This window comes from Pan paniscus, chromosome 7, assembly GCF_029289425.2.
Source record: "Pan paniscus chromosome 7, NHGRI_mPanPan1-v2.0_pri, whole genome shotgun sequence".
Taxonomy (NCBI): domain Eukaryota; kingdom Metazoa; phylum Chordata; class Mammalia; order Primates; family Hominidae; genus Pan; species Pan paniscus.
In genome coordinates, this window is record NC_073256.2 from 108,694,278 (window position 1) to 108,709,497 (window position 15,220).

The 15,220-nt window shown below is 34.8% G+C and overlaps 1 protein-coding gene across 3 annotated transcripts in view; it reads left to right on the forward strand.

The window, feature by feature from the left end:
* SLC26A7 (solute carrier family 26 member 7) overlaps positions 1–15,220 on the forward strand; it is a 148,757-nt gene that overhangs the window by 78,847 nt on the left and 54,690 nt on the right. For all 3 annotated transcript variants that reach the window (XM_003821136.5, XM_055116720.2, XM_055116719.2), the window contains exons 6-9: positions 6,038–6,190; positions 9,889–9,971; positions 12,125–12,272; positions 15,080–15,193. In XM_003821136.5, the coding sequence (XP_003821184.1) occupies positions 6,038–6,190; positions 9,889–9,971; positions 12,125–12,272; positions 15,080–15,193 (498 nt within the window). The remainder of the gene's footprint in view (positions 1–6,037; positions 6,191–9,888; positions 9,972–12,124; positions 12,273–15,079; positions 15,194–15,220) is intronic.

The window sequence follows — 15,220 nt, forward strand, 5'->3', positions numbered from 1 at the left end:
TCTACTTTTTTCCCAGACACCATTCTAGAAGTTGAGAATCCATCAGTGAAAATAAAAGCTTATAAAGAAAGGCAAATTAGACAAAAACACATTATATAAATATATTGTATATGTGTGTGTATGTGTGTGTGTAAATGTCTGTGAAGTACTTTAGAAAAAAGCCTCACATCTAAAGAAAATAATGAGAAGCAGTACATGTGCTGTGGATAGGTGATTTACCTCAAGATGGATTGTTTATGCATATTGATATTTTTCATTTTATATCATTATAATAAATGGTAAATTTAAACAACCAATATTACAGTCTCAAAATGAGCTGAACTCTCAATATATAATGAACTAATATTACAGTTTTATTAAACTGACTAGGCAGTTCTGGTTAGATAGCTTACTTATTTATCCATAAAGATATAAATATTATCTTTGCTTCTCTGAGATCTGGGGAGAAAATGCTGATCCTCAATAGGAATTTTTATCTACTGGAGCTTAGTGCATGATAGTGTATTCAGATGACTGGATTTATACCAGAAATTAGAAATTTAATATGTGCTTAGGATGCCTGGAACTCTATTAAATGAGCATATGTAAATATGTGTGTGTGCATGTGTGCATGTCTATCCTTAGCCCCATTCCTGTCTCTTTTTCCATATGCCACCCATGTATCATGAGCCTGTTTTAGCTTGTGATTCTCTCTGTGGGTCCACATGACAGTCATTAGAATGACATTCCTCACCAGCCTCCTTTCCTATTGTGTTCTTCATGCTGGTTGTAATGAGCTATCCACCCCCTTGTTCTTCTGGAGCATCTTGTGAGATGTGCTTTGCTTAATGAGCTGTAGTTTAATCCAGACAGACAATAAAAACCCTGGGGGGTTTTCTCATTCCATTCATTCTGGGGTGGTCATTTTTATTACTGCAAACACATGTTCTCAAAATGCACACTACAGCAAATTTGGTATGGCTTGGAAGTTTTGCGTATTTCTACTCTTTCTTATACAGACATTGTCATGGCATACTTTTAATACCATATAAAACAGCAGAAAAGATATTCTCTAAATGCTTTAAAATACTTGGATATTTGTCTTCTTCCTGACAAATCATCTAAATCATATTCTCAATTTTATCCGGAGATCATGAAAAATCATCAGAAAGCATTTGCACAATTTGTTATTTTACATCGTCTCTATCCCCTTTCCCTGTAGAATATTTCTCACTGAGTAGCATTTTGGATTTTTATCCTGGGATTCATTGAGTAGTGGGCAACTTTAAGCAATGAACCCTGTTCCTTCTAGAGAAATCCTGTGAACAGTTATCATCCACAACATAGACAGAGAGGAAAAATGTCATCTGCATCTAAGATAATGATGACATTGTAGTACCTACTTTTCTTTTCAAGTAGCATGGAATAAAATAGAATTATGTGAAAAAGATAATAAGTAAAGCTACCTGACCCCTAATACGTTTATTAATGTATCTGATTACATAACTAGTGGGTTGTTTTGTTATTGTCATTTTAACTGTATGGATAAAAGGGGGTCTGGATAGCCTGTGTTATGCTAATTCTTTTCACCCAGTGAGGCTCCACTTAATTGAGTACATTTTCTTTATTCTAATTCTATTATCCTAATTATTTTCACCCAGTGAGGCTCCACTTAATTGAGTACATTTTCTTTGCTCAAAAGATTTAACATGTTAATGATAAAATTCAATATGCAGAATTCAGGCTCAACCTGATGCACTGCCTTTATACCAGGTACATTTGATCCTTGGGCCAGATGGGCTGAGTCCTTTGATGAGGAAACCTACTAAGCAGAATTTTATGATATTCTAAGAAATATAGTCCATATAAATTCTTTTGATCCATTGTCTATATAATGTTTTGACTCAATATTTTGAGTTGTGGTCAAATTATATTTAAGATGCTAAATAGAAAGGACAAAGAACACAAAAAGTTAGGCTACTATAAGAATAGCCTATGTGCCAGACTAAAACTAATCTTTATCACCTGAAACTAGACTTGAGCAATCCGCTGTGGACAAATAGAAATGAGGTTATAAAAACTGGATTCAGCATGTTCAAGAGAAGGAGAAGTTAAGAGACATTTTGGAAATAATCATATAAGGACAATTCAAAACCCTAAAGTTATCAAAGTGATATATTTTCATAAGAGAAAACATGGAAGATACAAATAAGCTCTTATGCAGAGCTGTTAACATTCCAGATACATTCATACATATATAGAAGCATGAAATTTTATTTCATCAAAAGTAATATCTAAATTAGCTTTCTAGGGCTTTCAAAACAAATATCACAGACTGGGTGGTTTAAACAACAGAACTTTATTTCTTACAGTCCTGGAGACTGTAATCAAGAAGTCTAGATCAAGGTGATGGCAGTTTTGGTCTCTTCTTAAAGCCTCTCTCCTTGGCTTGCAGATGGTGGCCTTCTCCTTGTGTCCTGACATGGTATTTCTTCTGTACAAGGTGCATGTCTGTGTTCTAACCTCTTCTCAGTCATTTTGGATTAGGGCCCACCCATATGATCTCATTTTACCTTAATCACCTCTTTAAAGGCCCTATTTTCAGTATAGTCACATTCTGAGGCACTGGGGGTTAGGACTTCAACATATGAACTCAGAGGGGGCCACACAACTGAGCCCATAACAATGTCAAACCATATGCATTTATCTGAAACTTTTCTTTTTCGACTTAGCATTATAACAGGAAGGTCTTTCCATGTCAATAAATATACATTTTGTCTAAAATAATGAATTTAATGGATGTAGACTACTATATGTATACATGTAACCTAGAGAATTCAACCAGTTCTCTTTTATTTTACTCTTTAAATGGATTCCATTTTCAATGCTGTTTTAAACAATGTTTCAGTGAATATCTTTGTAACAAGGTCTTTTCACACGAGCTTAATTATGTTCCTAGCTTAATGTTTTGAAGTAGAATTGCTAAGGCAAACAATAGAGCAGTTCAAAAGTGTTTATTTTTCAGCTTCATTGAGATATAATTGCCACATAAAAATTGTATATATTCAAAATGTACAATGTGATGTTTTGATATATATATACACATTGTGAAATGATTTCCAAACTCAAGCTAATTAACATATCTATTGCCTTCAAAGGTTTTCCATACATTTTATCAGATCACCAAAGTATTGCAACAATTTATACTCACAAGGGCATGTAAAAGAGTTCCCATTACTTCCCTCAGATTAGACTATTTAAATTATTATTTAAGCATCACTAATAATTTGATAAAAGAAATAATGCTTTCTTATAGTTTGAATTTACATCTCTTTGATTACTAGTGTAATTGAGCTCTTTGTTCATATGTTTATTGACCATTTGTATTTCTTCTGTTATCTGTTTATGTCCTCTGCTAATTTTAAAATATTTATTTTCTATGACTTCAGGTTTTATATTTAACCTCTTTTAATCTAGAATTTATTTTGTTCTGCTTAGTTTTTGTTCAAACATGATATATTGGATAATCTTTAATATTGGATAATGCAACTGTTATATTTCTGGGTTCTTACTGTTTTAAATTTTTCATATATATATATACACACATATATATATAATATGTTTTTAAGTTAGAGACCCTACCTCTTTCTATATATATTCAATATATATTTAATTAATATTTAATTATATATTAAATGTATAATTATATATAATTATAAATTATAAATGTATAATTATGTAGATAAATTATATAATTATATATAATTTATCTATATACATTATATATAATTATATATAATGTATATAGATAAATTATATATAATTATATATAATGTATATAGATAAATTATATATAATTATATATAATGTATATAGATAAATTATATATAATTATATATAATGTATATAGATAAATTATATATAATTATATATAATGTATATAGATAAATTATATATAATTATATATAATGTATATAGATAAATTATATATAATTATATATAATGTATATAGATAAATTATATAATTATATATAATTTATATAGATAAATTATATAATTATATAATTTATATAGATAAATTATATAATTATATATAATATATATAAATTTATAATTATATATAAAATTAATTATATAATAAATTAAAAATATATTATATTTAATTATTCAATATATATTTAATCAATATATATTTAATTAATATATATTGAATATATATTAATTAAATATATATTCTATATATATATATTTAAAACACACACACACACACACACACACACACACACACACACATATTTAAGCTAGAGACAGGATCTCCTTCTGTTGCCCAGGCTGGAGTGTAGTGGTGCAATCATAGCTCACTGTAACCTAGAACTCCTGGGCTTAAGGGATTCCCCCCCGCCAGCAGTCTCTTGGGTAGCTAGGACTGCAGGTGCATGCCACCATACCCAGCTAATTTTTTAAATTTTTCATAGGGAAAGAGTCTTGCTATATTGCCCAGGCTGGTTTCAAACTGCTGGCTTCAAGCGATCCTTCTGCCTCAGCTTCCCGCAGTTCTGGGTGGTGAGCCACCACACCCAGCTTTTTCTTATATATTTTATTATTAGTAACATGTTTTGACTTATTATAAATATACTTTTATGTTTGTTAGTATAAACCCATAAATATTTTCTTTCAACATTTTCTAATATATTCTGTGCATTTAATATTCTGTATGAATTTGAGAACCACTATGTTAAATTTCCAGACAACAAAATTCCAGGTGAGTTTCCTTATATCAAACATTCATGTAGAGGATGGATTGCATTTGGCTGGTTATTATATTTCAGCACCTAATTTAGGGTTCTTTAAAATCTCACCCTATCTTTTTTGTGCTAGTCGATTTAGATGCTTACATAACTATCAACAACATTCTAAGTTGTTGAACAAAGTGTTATTGGCACTTAACTGAAACATAGCCTTTGATTTTAAAAAGGGCTTTAATGTTGTTCTTTTGGTTGACTTTACTCTTACATTGATCCTACCTTTTCTGCCACATCAGATTATCCCAAATTACCAAGATTGAGTGTTTGATATTAATGTATTATACTTTCTTCCTAGTTTCAGGCAAATTCTTTGAGGTAAGTATAACTTCAAGCAGGGCTGCACACTTTTAAAGACAAATAGTTGTATTGATTTCTTGACCATACTTTTCAGGAAGTCATGCACCCCTCCCCTCACATTTTATGCTCTAAGTTTTACAAATATGCCCTTTAGGCAGAATATTTTCCCAGGTTTCTTCGTTTACCCCCTCTATCATCTATAACCTGGCCAATTCCCATTTATCTTCTTTGAGAAGGACCCACCCCACCACCACTGAAAACCCTAAGTCATATACTTCAGGTGCCCTTTCCATGTCCATAGCACTGTTTGCATTAATGTATTGTTTTACTTAGCAATTCCTACACTAGACCATGAGCTCTGTGAATACTGAAGCAACGTCTAAATTTTTTACTATGTAGACCTCGCAATGGGCATGGTGCTTGGTATAAAGTAAGTGACAATAAACAAGTAAGTTAATGCTGAATGACTGAGAACATGTTAATATTTTACATGAAGCTAAATATCTGATGTCAGTTAAATGCCAGCTCTTAACTCTTTTGTGTGTGATCTATCTGTGTTCTTGTTTGCTTCTGGGGTTTGAGGAGGGCCCCAAAGTTGGGGAACCCATGGTCCCCTGACTGCTGTTAATGATGAATCTGCATATAAATAAAGAGTTAAGCATCTCTGCCCCTCAGAGTGTCAGGGACGAAGCCAGAAGAGTCATTCTCTTTAGCAGTGTTCTTATGTAGGAAGGTGCAAAACCTGAGTTTGATGAAAGAATCAAGGGTACAGAAATTTTGGAGATGTAAATAAATACATAGCATTAGCACTGACTACCCTCCTACCTATATCTTTCCTCTCCCTAGCCATTAAGATAGTTTTATAAAACATCATTGAGTTTATTGGGGCCATATTTTCACGTTGGTATATTATAGGTGACCCTGAATTTTGTTTGTATTTTTTCTCATTACTGTAGATTTATGCATATGTTTTTGAAAACATCAAGTCTGTGCGACTGGAAGCATTGCTTTTATCCTTGCTGAGCATTGTGGTCCTTGTTCTTGTTAAAGAGCTGAATGAACAGTTTAAAAGGAAAATTAAAGTTGTTCTTCCTGTAGATTTAGTTTTGGTAAGTATAAAATCAACATTTAGCTTTTTGCCATGCAAAGCTTTCCAGTTCTTGGGGAGATCTGCAGATGCTTACTATATTGTCTGTAGTAACCCTCAGCTACTCCTGTCTCTCATTAAAGCAGGGCTAATTTGCGTGGCTACACATTAATGTAAGAACAGGAAACATTTTGAGTTAATAATTTAAAAAAGAAGGCACACATGTTTTCAATTTATACAACATTTCTCATATGCTTATAATTGTTTATATAAATAAGAGAACATATAGCTTAAGATCTTAAATAAGGAGGTACTTATAAGGGTGAGACTCAAAATGTCTCTGGCATGATCTTCTGTAAATTAATAAAATATGGTATCATTTCCTATTTATATGGCACCTATAAGATATGTATAGAAATTTTATCAATTGATAAATGTTCATTCATGATTGAAAGGTTTTGTTACTTACCTAATTTTGCTTCATTGAAAGGATGCTCATGATTTTCATTGGCCAAAGTTGGTTCTCTAAAATATTTTTTTGTTGTACCTGGAAAAGCAATACATTACATTTTGCTCCTAAGGCTTGTGGCATTAGAAAATATGTTTTGAAATTTGAAGAACCTCTAATGGGAACTCTTAACTATACAAAGCATTGAGTTGAAAATAAAATCTTAACATATAACCACAGTCTACTAATTTACTAAAAATTGGCTTTAGTCTTTCAGTGATCTTTGAGTTATGCATGTATATGATAAATGTTGTCTAAATAACTTCATCTAATAAAATATTCCTTCTAATTGTTGAAATTATGTAGGTTTATGTACAATTATAAGGCTAGCACATTGCAATTGACTATGAAGGCTACGACTCATTTCTATACAACTAATAAGAAAGGCTTCTCTCCATAACCAGGCCATGTATGATCCTATACTCTTGATAATTTGAGATCTATATAACATATGTGATTTATATAATATGTATGTGTGTATATTTCAAATAAGCCATAAAAATACAGAGTACTATGATTATTAGTTTTCACAGCAACAACTGTGAAACATACCATCTTATCTTGAAGTCCTGTAGATATTAAGAAATGCTTATTATATCTTGGGAAGCTATATCGCATGTTTCATAAAACTAAAAATTGAAAATAGCCTTAGGGATGAAGGCTGTTGAGCTGGTAGTAAACCAGTTGCTTATTCTCTGCAAAACCAGTTACGATTATTCTTACAATAAGATTAAAGGTATTCTTTATACGTGTTATCCCTAACATTTCTAAGACCCAAGGAAAAAGTACCAATGCAAGCCCAAATACTTACAAGTTATAGATCAAAATGTTAAATATAACAGATTCTGTTTTCTTATATTGACAAACATCCCTTAGTGATGACTTTAAAAGCCGGGTTAGAACAGAGAATTTTCCTAGTCATTTATGTTCTGCCAGTATGTGGTAGCATGGGGAGACCCAGCCTCTTGCTCTGCTCCCTCTCTTCACTTTCCAGCTCTATCCCACCTGCCAGGGGATTCATATGTGTATGTGTGGACACCTCCATCCTCACTTCCAGGCTCCAAACACATCGCCACTCCATCACCACTACGACTGTCTCTTTGCCAACTTTCTTGAGCCACCCTGGGAGGATGGACTTCCAGAAGGTGCCCTGCAAGCAGGCAGAAGGACATTTGGGCAGGAAATGTTAGATTCTTAAGTATCCAGAGTGTGGTTCAGAAAGAAGGGTACAGGTTTGAGTTGGGCACAAACCCCCTACTCCCACAGAGCTCCCTTCTTGTGGGGAAGTCTACAGTTGGAAGAAGCCAGATTAGAACCCTCTGAAGCAGGGGTCCTCAATCTCTGGGCCATGGACTGGTACCAGTTCATGGTCTGTTAGGAACCTGGCCACACAGCAGAAGGTGAGCATTATTGCCTGAGCTCTGCCTCCTGTCAGATCAGTGGCAGCATTAGATTCTCATAGGAACACGAACCCTGTTGTGAACTGCACACGTGAGAAATCTAGGTTGTGTGCTTCTTATGATAATCTAGTGCCTGATACACTGAGGTGGAACAGTTTCATCATCCCCAAACCATATCCTCCCTCCTCCCCCAACCCTGTTCGTGAAAAAATTGTCTTCCACAAAGCTGATCCCCGGTGCCAAAAAGGTTGGGGACTGCTGCTCTAAAGCACTAGTCACACCTGGGGTGCAATCCCCCCTTGCCCAGGTCTAAGGGCAGTACTGGCCTTATACACGCATATTGAATTAATATTGAAGAAGGACCAATTACTCAACTGATAAGGAAAGTTTAATTTTGGTAAAGAAATACAGGGAGGAGGTAAAACACTGAAAGGCTAATTCAGTGAGTTAGAGCACTTAATTTTAATATTAACTGTGTATCAAATACCCTGCATACTTCCATTTTCAATAAGAATCAAGTATCTAGTAGCTATGGCATATTTTCTTTATAGCTCTCAATATTTTCTGACCTAGTATAGGTGTTTCATGATGATTATGAACAATTATAATTTATTAATTGGCGTAGGAATTTTTAAGTATGTTAATATGTCTGATTCTAACTTAATAGCCTGAATCTTTAGCTACTACTAGCTTCTTTAGAAAATGCTACTATCGTATTACAATATTTATAAATTTTAACAATATCACCTTTATGGTTTTGTTCCTTTTTATCTTTTTCTTTAAGTCTTCAGGTGTTTTGCTTTTTAAGCCTATTTGATGTTTTATAAAACCTCTGCAAATTCAGCTAAATATCATCACAGAGAAGAGAACAACAGGAATACGGGAAAAAAACCTATACAATTATATTGTTGGGCATTGATTATTAGATATTCCTTATTTTGCTAGTTTGAATTTGTTATCCTTTTTTTCTGGCCATGTATATTGTAAATTTGTACTTTAAGTGGATAATTGATGTGCCTCTTTTACAAGATGAATTACTCCAAACTGATACCATAATCATGTGAAATTTTTAGTATCTATTAAAATTATCAGAAAAATGAAAATCGATGGAAAACAGTAGAATGCAGTGGCTGGTGAACTGGGCTCTGATATGTATGTTAAAGATGATTATGGGTATAGCAGGGAACATGTAACCTTGCTTAGCATATGTCAGTAACAGAAGGATAGGGTATCTGAAACTCCATAGGGGTCATTTTAAAAGCATTGAGCCCAGCAGGCTGGGAAGCAGCATGTTTCACTACAAGAAATAGTAAAAGCTAAAAATTTGAAAATATTCAAGGAGACTGTAAATCATCATTGATTACTAACATGGATTAGGAATGTTGATGCAATATCTCAAACTCTTGAAAGGCTGCTGTCATGGAGAGAAAATGTGCTGTCTTACGAAGCATCCCTTCGTATCATGGGAGGCAAGTATTTAGGTTGGATTGTGCTGTCTTCATGCACACACACACTCCTGTATCCTGTAGTTTTTCCTCTTCAAAATTGGACATAATTGGGTTGACCACGGTAGGATATTAGAAAAGCCATATGATTGGGATGTCATCTAATTTGGAGACTGTCAGTGCTCTCAAAACTGAGGGACTTTTTGACTTTTAATATTTTATTTATTTTTGAAAGTCTGTGCAACTGCTAGATTATTCTTGATGTTTATGGGACATGAGAACAATGTTTACTTTTAAAAATTGTTTTAAGGTGTTTGAGAGGTCAGTAATGTATATATTTTTTCTTTTTTCAAATGGAACCACACAGATTATTGCTGCATCATTTGCTTGTTATTGCACCAATATGGAAAACACATATGGATTAGAAGTAGTTGGTCATATTCCACAAGGGTAATGTAGTCCTTTTTAAAAACATATTATTTGTTTGTTTGTTTATTTTTGATGGAGAAAGGGACAGGGATTGAGTGGGTATGGATATTTCATTTCTTAATTCTAATTAATTTCTATTACAAAATGATAGAAATACACACTTCATGTGTAGAGAAAGAGTAACTTCCTAGACTTCACCTCTTACTAAGGATGTTGATAATTGCTTTATGCAGCATTGCTTCAGGTAAAAGGTTTGGGAAATATTTGCAAATATATTATTAACAAAATAGAGGGCATTGACTTTGCAAATGAGAGTTATGATCTGGGATTTAGTCAGCCCTATCTCTTCCCCACCACACATATTCTATGACTATTTTCATTTCACTTAAATCATAGTAAAAGTAGACAAGCATAATCTGAAATAGCAAACCCTAGGCCTGGGTAGTATATAATAATGAGAGAGTGGAAGTGGAGAAGAAGGCATTGTTCCCTAGCTGGCCTATAGCCTTCCTCTGGCCACTAAGAAGGAGTTTAACAAAAGAGATGTTCACCCTAAAATGAGCAAAAGGTCGTACCACATATTGGCTGAAAGAAAATAAAAATATATGAGGGAAGGACGACAGTGTCTTATGGGTTATTCACTTTGAATGGGCTGCACTACATGTACACTGATAATTATAAATTTGGGGCAAAGTTACAATTGTTGAATCCTATAAATTTTTATCTTCCAATCCCAAATTTTTGTTTCTAATTACATGAAATGGAGAAACAGTAGAAAAATTCTCAGGAATTCAAAAGGGAATGTTAAAAATCCTATCTTTAGCACATATAGATATAGGCTAATGCTGATTATATGAATCAAATTGAATTTTCTCAAAGATTCCTGCTTTTCTACCTTTGAAAGTCAGGTTATTATTCCTTTTATGCCAATTTGTTGTTATTAGTAATTAGGCTCACTCAGTCTTCGTGAAACAAAGTTCTTTTACTTTGAAATGGTTTTGTATAGCATAATAACCTGTAATGATACAAATCAATTTGTCTTAATGGTAAACTTAAGGAGGTGGGTTAAAAAAAAAAGTCACGCCACTCCTCTATCACCTCTAATTCTCCTTTATTTTGAGTGACCTTTCCAGACTCATCCACTAAAGGAATTATAACAAGAACATGGCTTTGAACAGAAGTGGAGCTGAGATTGCATTCCAGCTCTGCCATTCACCTTGTGATGTTAGATAAATTACCTAACCTTTCTCCAAATGTTTTCTCCTCTATACAGTGGGTATAATGATGCTTGGTTTGGAGGTTGTTGGGAGAATTAAATAAAATAGCTATTATGAAAGGGCCGAGCATTCTACTTACATACTGGGTTTTAAAAATCAACATGAATTCTCTTCCTGTTTTCTTCTACTGCCTGAGGGATTTATTTATTTATTTATTTATTTATTTATTTTTTGGGTAAGTCTCCCAAAGAATCATCAGGGATGAATAAATAATGACACTTTGGCTCAAGTGGTTTTCAAAAGACAATTAGACAAGGGCTGTGTATTATTTGAGAGAAATATTTTGAACAGTTCCTTGAAATGGAAAAACAGCTATGGTCCTATATTTTGAAGCAGAGGGTTAGATGGAGCCTTTATACATATTTTTCTTAATGGATGTAAGGCACAGTTAAGTGTACTGTGAAAGGATTGAGTTAAAAACATAATTAAGATAATGAACTCAATGGCAAATTTAGGGATGAACTCAAGAACTGTAGCTCACAGTAAACCAGTGTTTGCATACAGCACTGTAGTATTCAAAGGAGGAAATATAGTCTTCAACACCAGCCAAATAAATATTTGGAAAGGTTCAAATGAAAGAATGCTCCAGATTTGCTTTTGTTCTGATACAGGAAATTTCTGTCGAGTCAGAGTTTCTGTGGTGTTATCTGAATTCTCTGGGCATAAATGCCAGTTAAATGCATGGAGCTGTCCCTGTGGTGTTCCTTGTAATTTTGCTTTTCTGCTAAATAATGTTGAAAACGAAGGGCTTCTAAGGGCAAGGCTGCTTGGTTTTCTCATGGGTATTTCACTTAGTCTATGTAAACTTCAGAGTCATTGCCACAGTTAAATTCATTGCAAGTTGTTACAGAAATTACATGAAGTTTGATGACTTCAATATGGTCCTTCTTTCCGCAGAATTCCCTCACCTAGAGCTCCCCCGATGAACATCCTCTCTGCAGTGATCACTGAAGCTTTCGGAGTGGCACTTGTAGGCTATGTGGCCTCACTGGCTCTTGCTCAAGGATCTGCCAAAAAATTCAAATATTCAATTGATGACAACCAGGTGGAGTGTGCCCCCAGTCCCTCTCCACTCCAGTTGTATCATTGCACTGTGCACTCCCAGATCCTAAAAATGTTGAACTTATGAAAAATAAAACTTTCCTAACTGTATAGCAAGAGTGGGTTGAACAAAACAAAAGAAAAATATCGAAATCATTCATAGGAAGCTAAAAACCTGACATTGATGGTTCACAATGCTTTTTATTTTGGTTAAAATAAAAGGCATCATGATGTTCTTTTTGATTTGTTTTTAGGAGAGAATCCAAACAGATTTATTATTGCATGCTAATGTTTAATAATTATGGATTTCTAAGTACAAATAACATTAGTATTACTCTTAGTAAAAAAACTAAAGAATGTGAGGGTCTATTCTTAGAATACCAAGAGATGTAGATTATACTGATCATATTTCTGAAAATACTTTTGGATATGTCCTGTTTCTTTTTTTTTTTTTATACTTTTAAGTTTTAGGGTACATGTGCACATTGTGCAGGTTAGTTACATATGTATACATGTGCCGTGCCATGCTGGTGCGCTGCACCCACTAACTCGTCATCTTAGCATTAGGTATATCTCCCAATGCTATCCCTCCCTCCTCCCCCCACCCCACAACAGTCCCCAGAGTGTGATATTCCCCTTCCTGTGTCCATGTGCTCTCATTGTTCAATTCCCACCTATGAGTGAGAATATGCGGTGTTTGGTTTTTTGTTCTTGCGATAGTTTACTGAGAATGATGATTTCCAATTTCATCCATGTCCCTACAAAGGACATGAACTCATCATTTTTTATGGCTGCATAGTATTGCATGGTGTATATGTGCCACATTTTCTTGATCCAGTCTATCACGATTGCATATGTCCTGTTTCAAGTCCTGTCATGGTCCTACAGAGCTGTGCTGGTCTGCAGAGAAGTTGCAGTGCCGTGGTTTATGAATATCGAACTACCTGTGTGTAAATCTCATTCTCACACTATGTGACCTTAATCTTCTCTGTGCACCAATTTTCTCATCTTCACAAAAGTAGATTTATTCATTCCACAGATATATGTTGAACCCTAATACATAGCAGACACTGGTCTAGGTACAAGTGATACAATGGTGAGCAATGCAGACCATGTCTTTCTTTTACTCGAAACTTCCCAGTTGCTTCTGGTCACACTCAGAGTAAGAGCCTCTCTCATGGCTTATAAGGCTCTACATAACCTGCTAATACCCTTTTCCTCTTTGGTCTCATACCCTTTTATACTCTGTGCTAACACCACCACCTTGCTTCTTCTTGAACCCATTAGTCATGCTTCTGGCTATGGATATTTGCACTTGCTGTTCCCTTTTCTGGGAATTCTGTTCTCTCCAATACCTGCTTAGCTCCTCCATTTATTTATTTATTTATTTTAATTTTTGTTTTCTAGAGACAAACCTCACTCTGTTGGCCAGGCTGGAGTGAGTGGCATGATCATGGCTCACTGTGGCCTCAACCTCCTGGGCTCAAACCATCCTCCCTCCTTAGCCTCCCCAGTAGCTGAGACTTCAGGCATGCACCACCATGCCTGGCTACTTTTTTTTTTCATTTTTTAAACATGGGGGTCTTGCTATGTTGCTCAGGCTGGTCTCAAACTCCCGGCTTCAAGAGATCCCCTGCCTCTGCCTCCCAAAGTGCTAGGATTGCAGGCATGAGCCACCGTGCTCAGCCAGCTTCTTTATCAAATGCTCCTTTCTCAGGGAGGCCTTCTTTGGTAATCTAAAATCTTAAACTCAAGATTTGCCCATGCTTTCCTCTGTTTTGCTTTCTGTATTTATCTTGTTTATTGCCAGCATTTGCTTTCCACCACCACAGCTCTATGGGGCAGGGATATTTGTTGTGCTTACTAGCAACAGCAGACGCAAAAATACTGTTAAGGGGAATTTGCAATAATCCAAGTGAGATTTGATGACTTGGACCATGATGTAGTGATGGATGAGATGGAAGTATATGGATTCTGGATTGGATATGGGTGCCATTTGGGAAAAGAAGGAGCAGAAAAATCAAGAATAACCCTAAAGCTTTCAATCTAAGCAATTGGAACTTCAAACAGGGAAGAACATGGGAGAACCAGGTTGGGTGGTAGAAAGCTGTAGCCCAATTTAGGAAGTTGGAGATATCTGTTAGCCATCCAAAGGGAGATACTGAGTAGCAGATTGGGTATACAGTCTGACATTCAGAAGAATTGTCCAAGTTGTAGATAAAAATTTTAGAGTTGTCAATGTGTATTTGAGTAGCTTATATGTAGATAGAGAAGAGAAGCAGTCCTCCAATATTTGCAATTGGTTAGATGGGAAAGAACCACAAAAGGCATTAAAATGTGATGGCCAGGGAGGTAGGAGGAAATCAGGGACATCCTAGAAGCCAAGTGAAGGAGACTTTAGGGAGGAAGAAATGAGCAACTATGCCAAATGCCTCTTTTAGGCAAGGGAAGCCAAAAATGAATCACTGGTTTAGCATTGTGAAGGTCATTTGTGCAGTGATGAGAAGAAAAACCTGACTGATGTGACCTAAAGATAGAGGAGAAATTGATGACAGAGAGCATTAAAAAAAAATAGTATTTCCCTATAAGGTTGTTCTGAGGATTAAATGAGTAAAGTGCTTGAGAACAATTTCTTGCTCATTGTAAGCACCCAATAAATGTTAGCTATTTGTATTGTAATTGTTAAATCCCAACCGGTGGGGAGAACAAAATCTGAATACAAACAAGCCTCATTATGTGACAAATTGTACCTGTGGTCTCTAAAAGTCTATTGTGATTAAGATATTATATATTCTCTCATGAATCTTGCAGGAATTTTTGGCCCATGGCCTCAGCAATATAGTTTCTTCATTTTTCTTCTGCATACCAAGTGCTGCTGCCATGGGAAGGACGGCTGGCCTGTACAGCACAGGAGCGAAGACACAGGTAACTGAATTGTTCCGCAGGGACAAA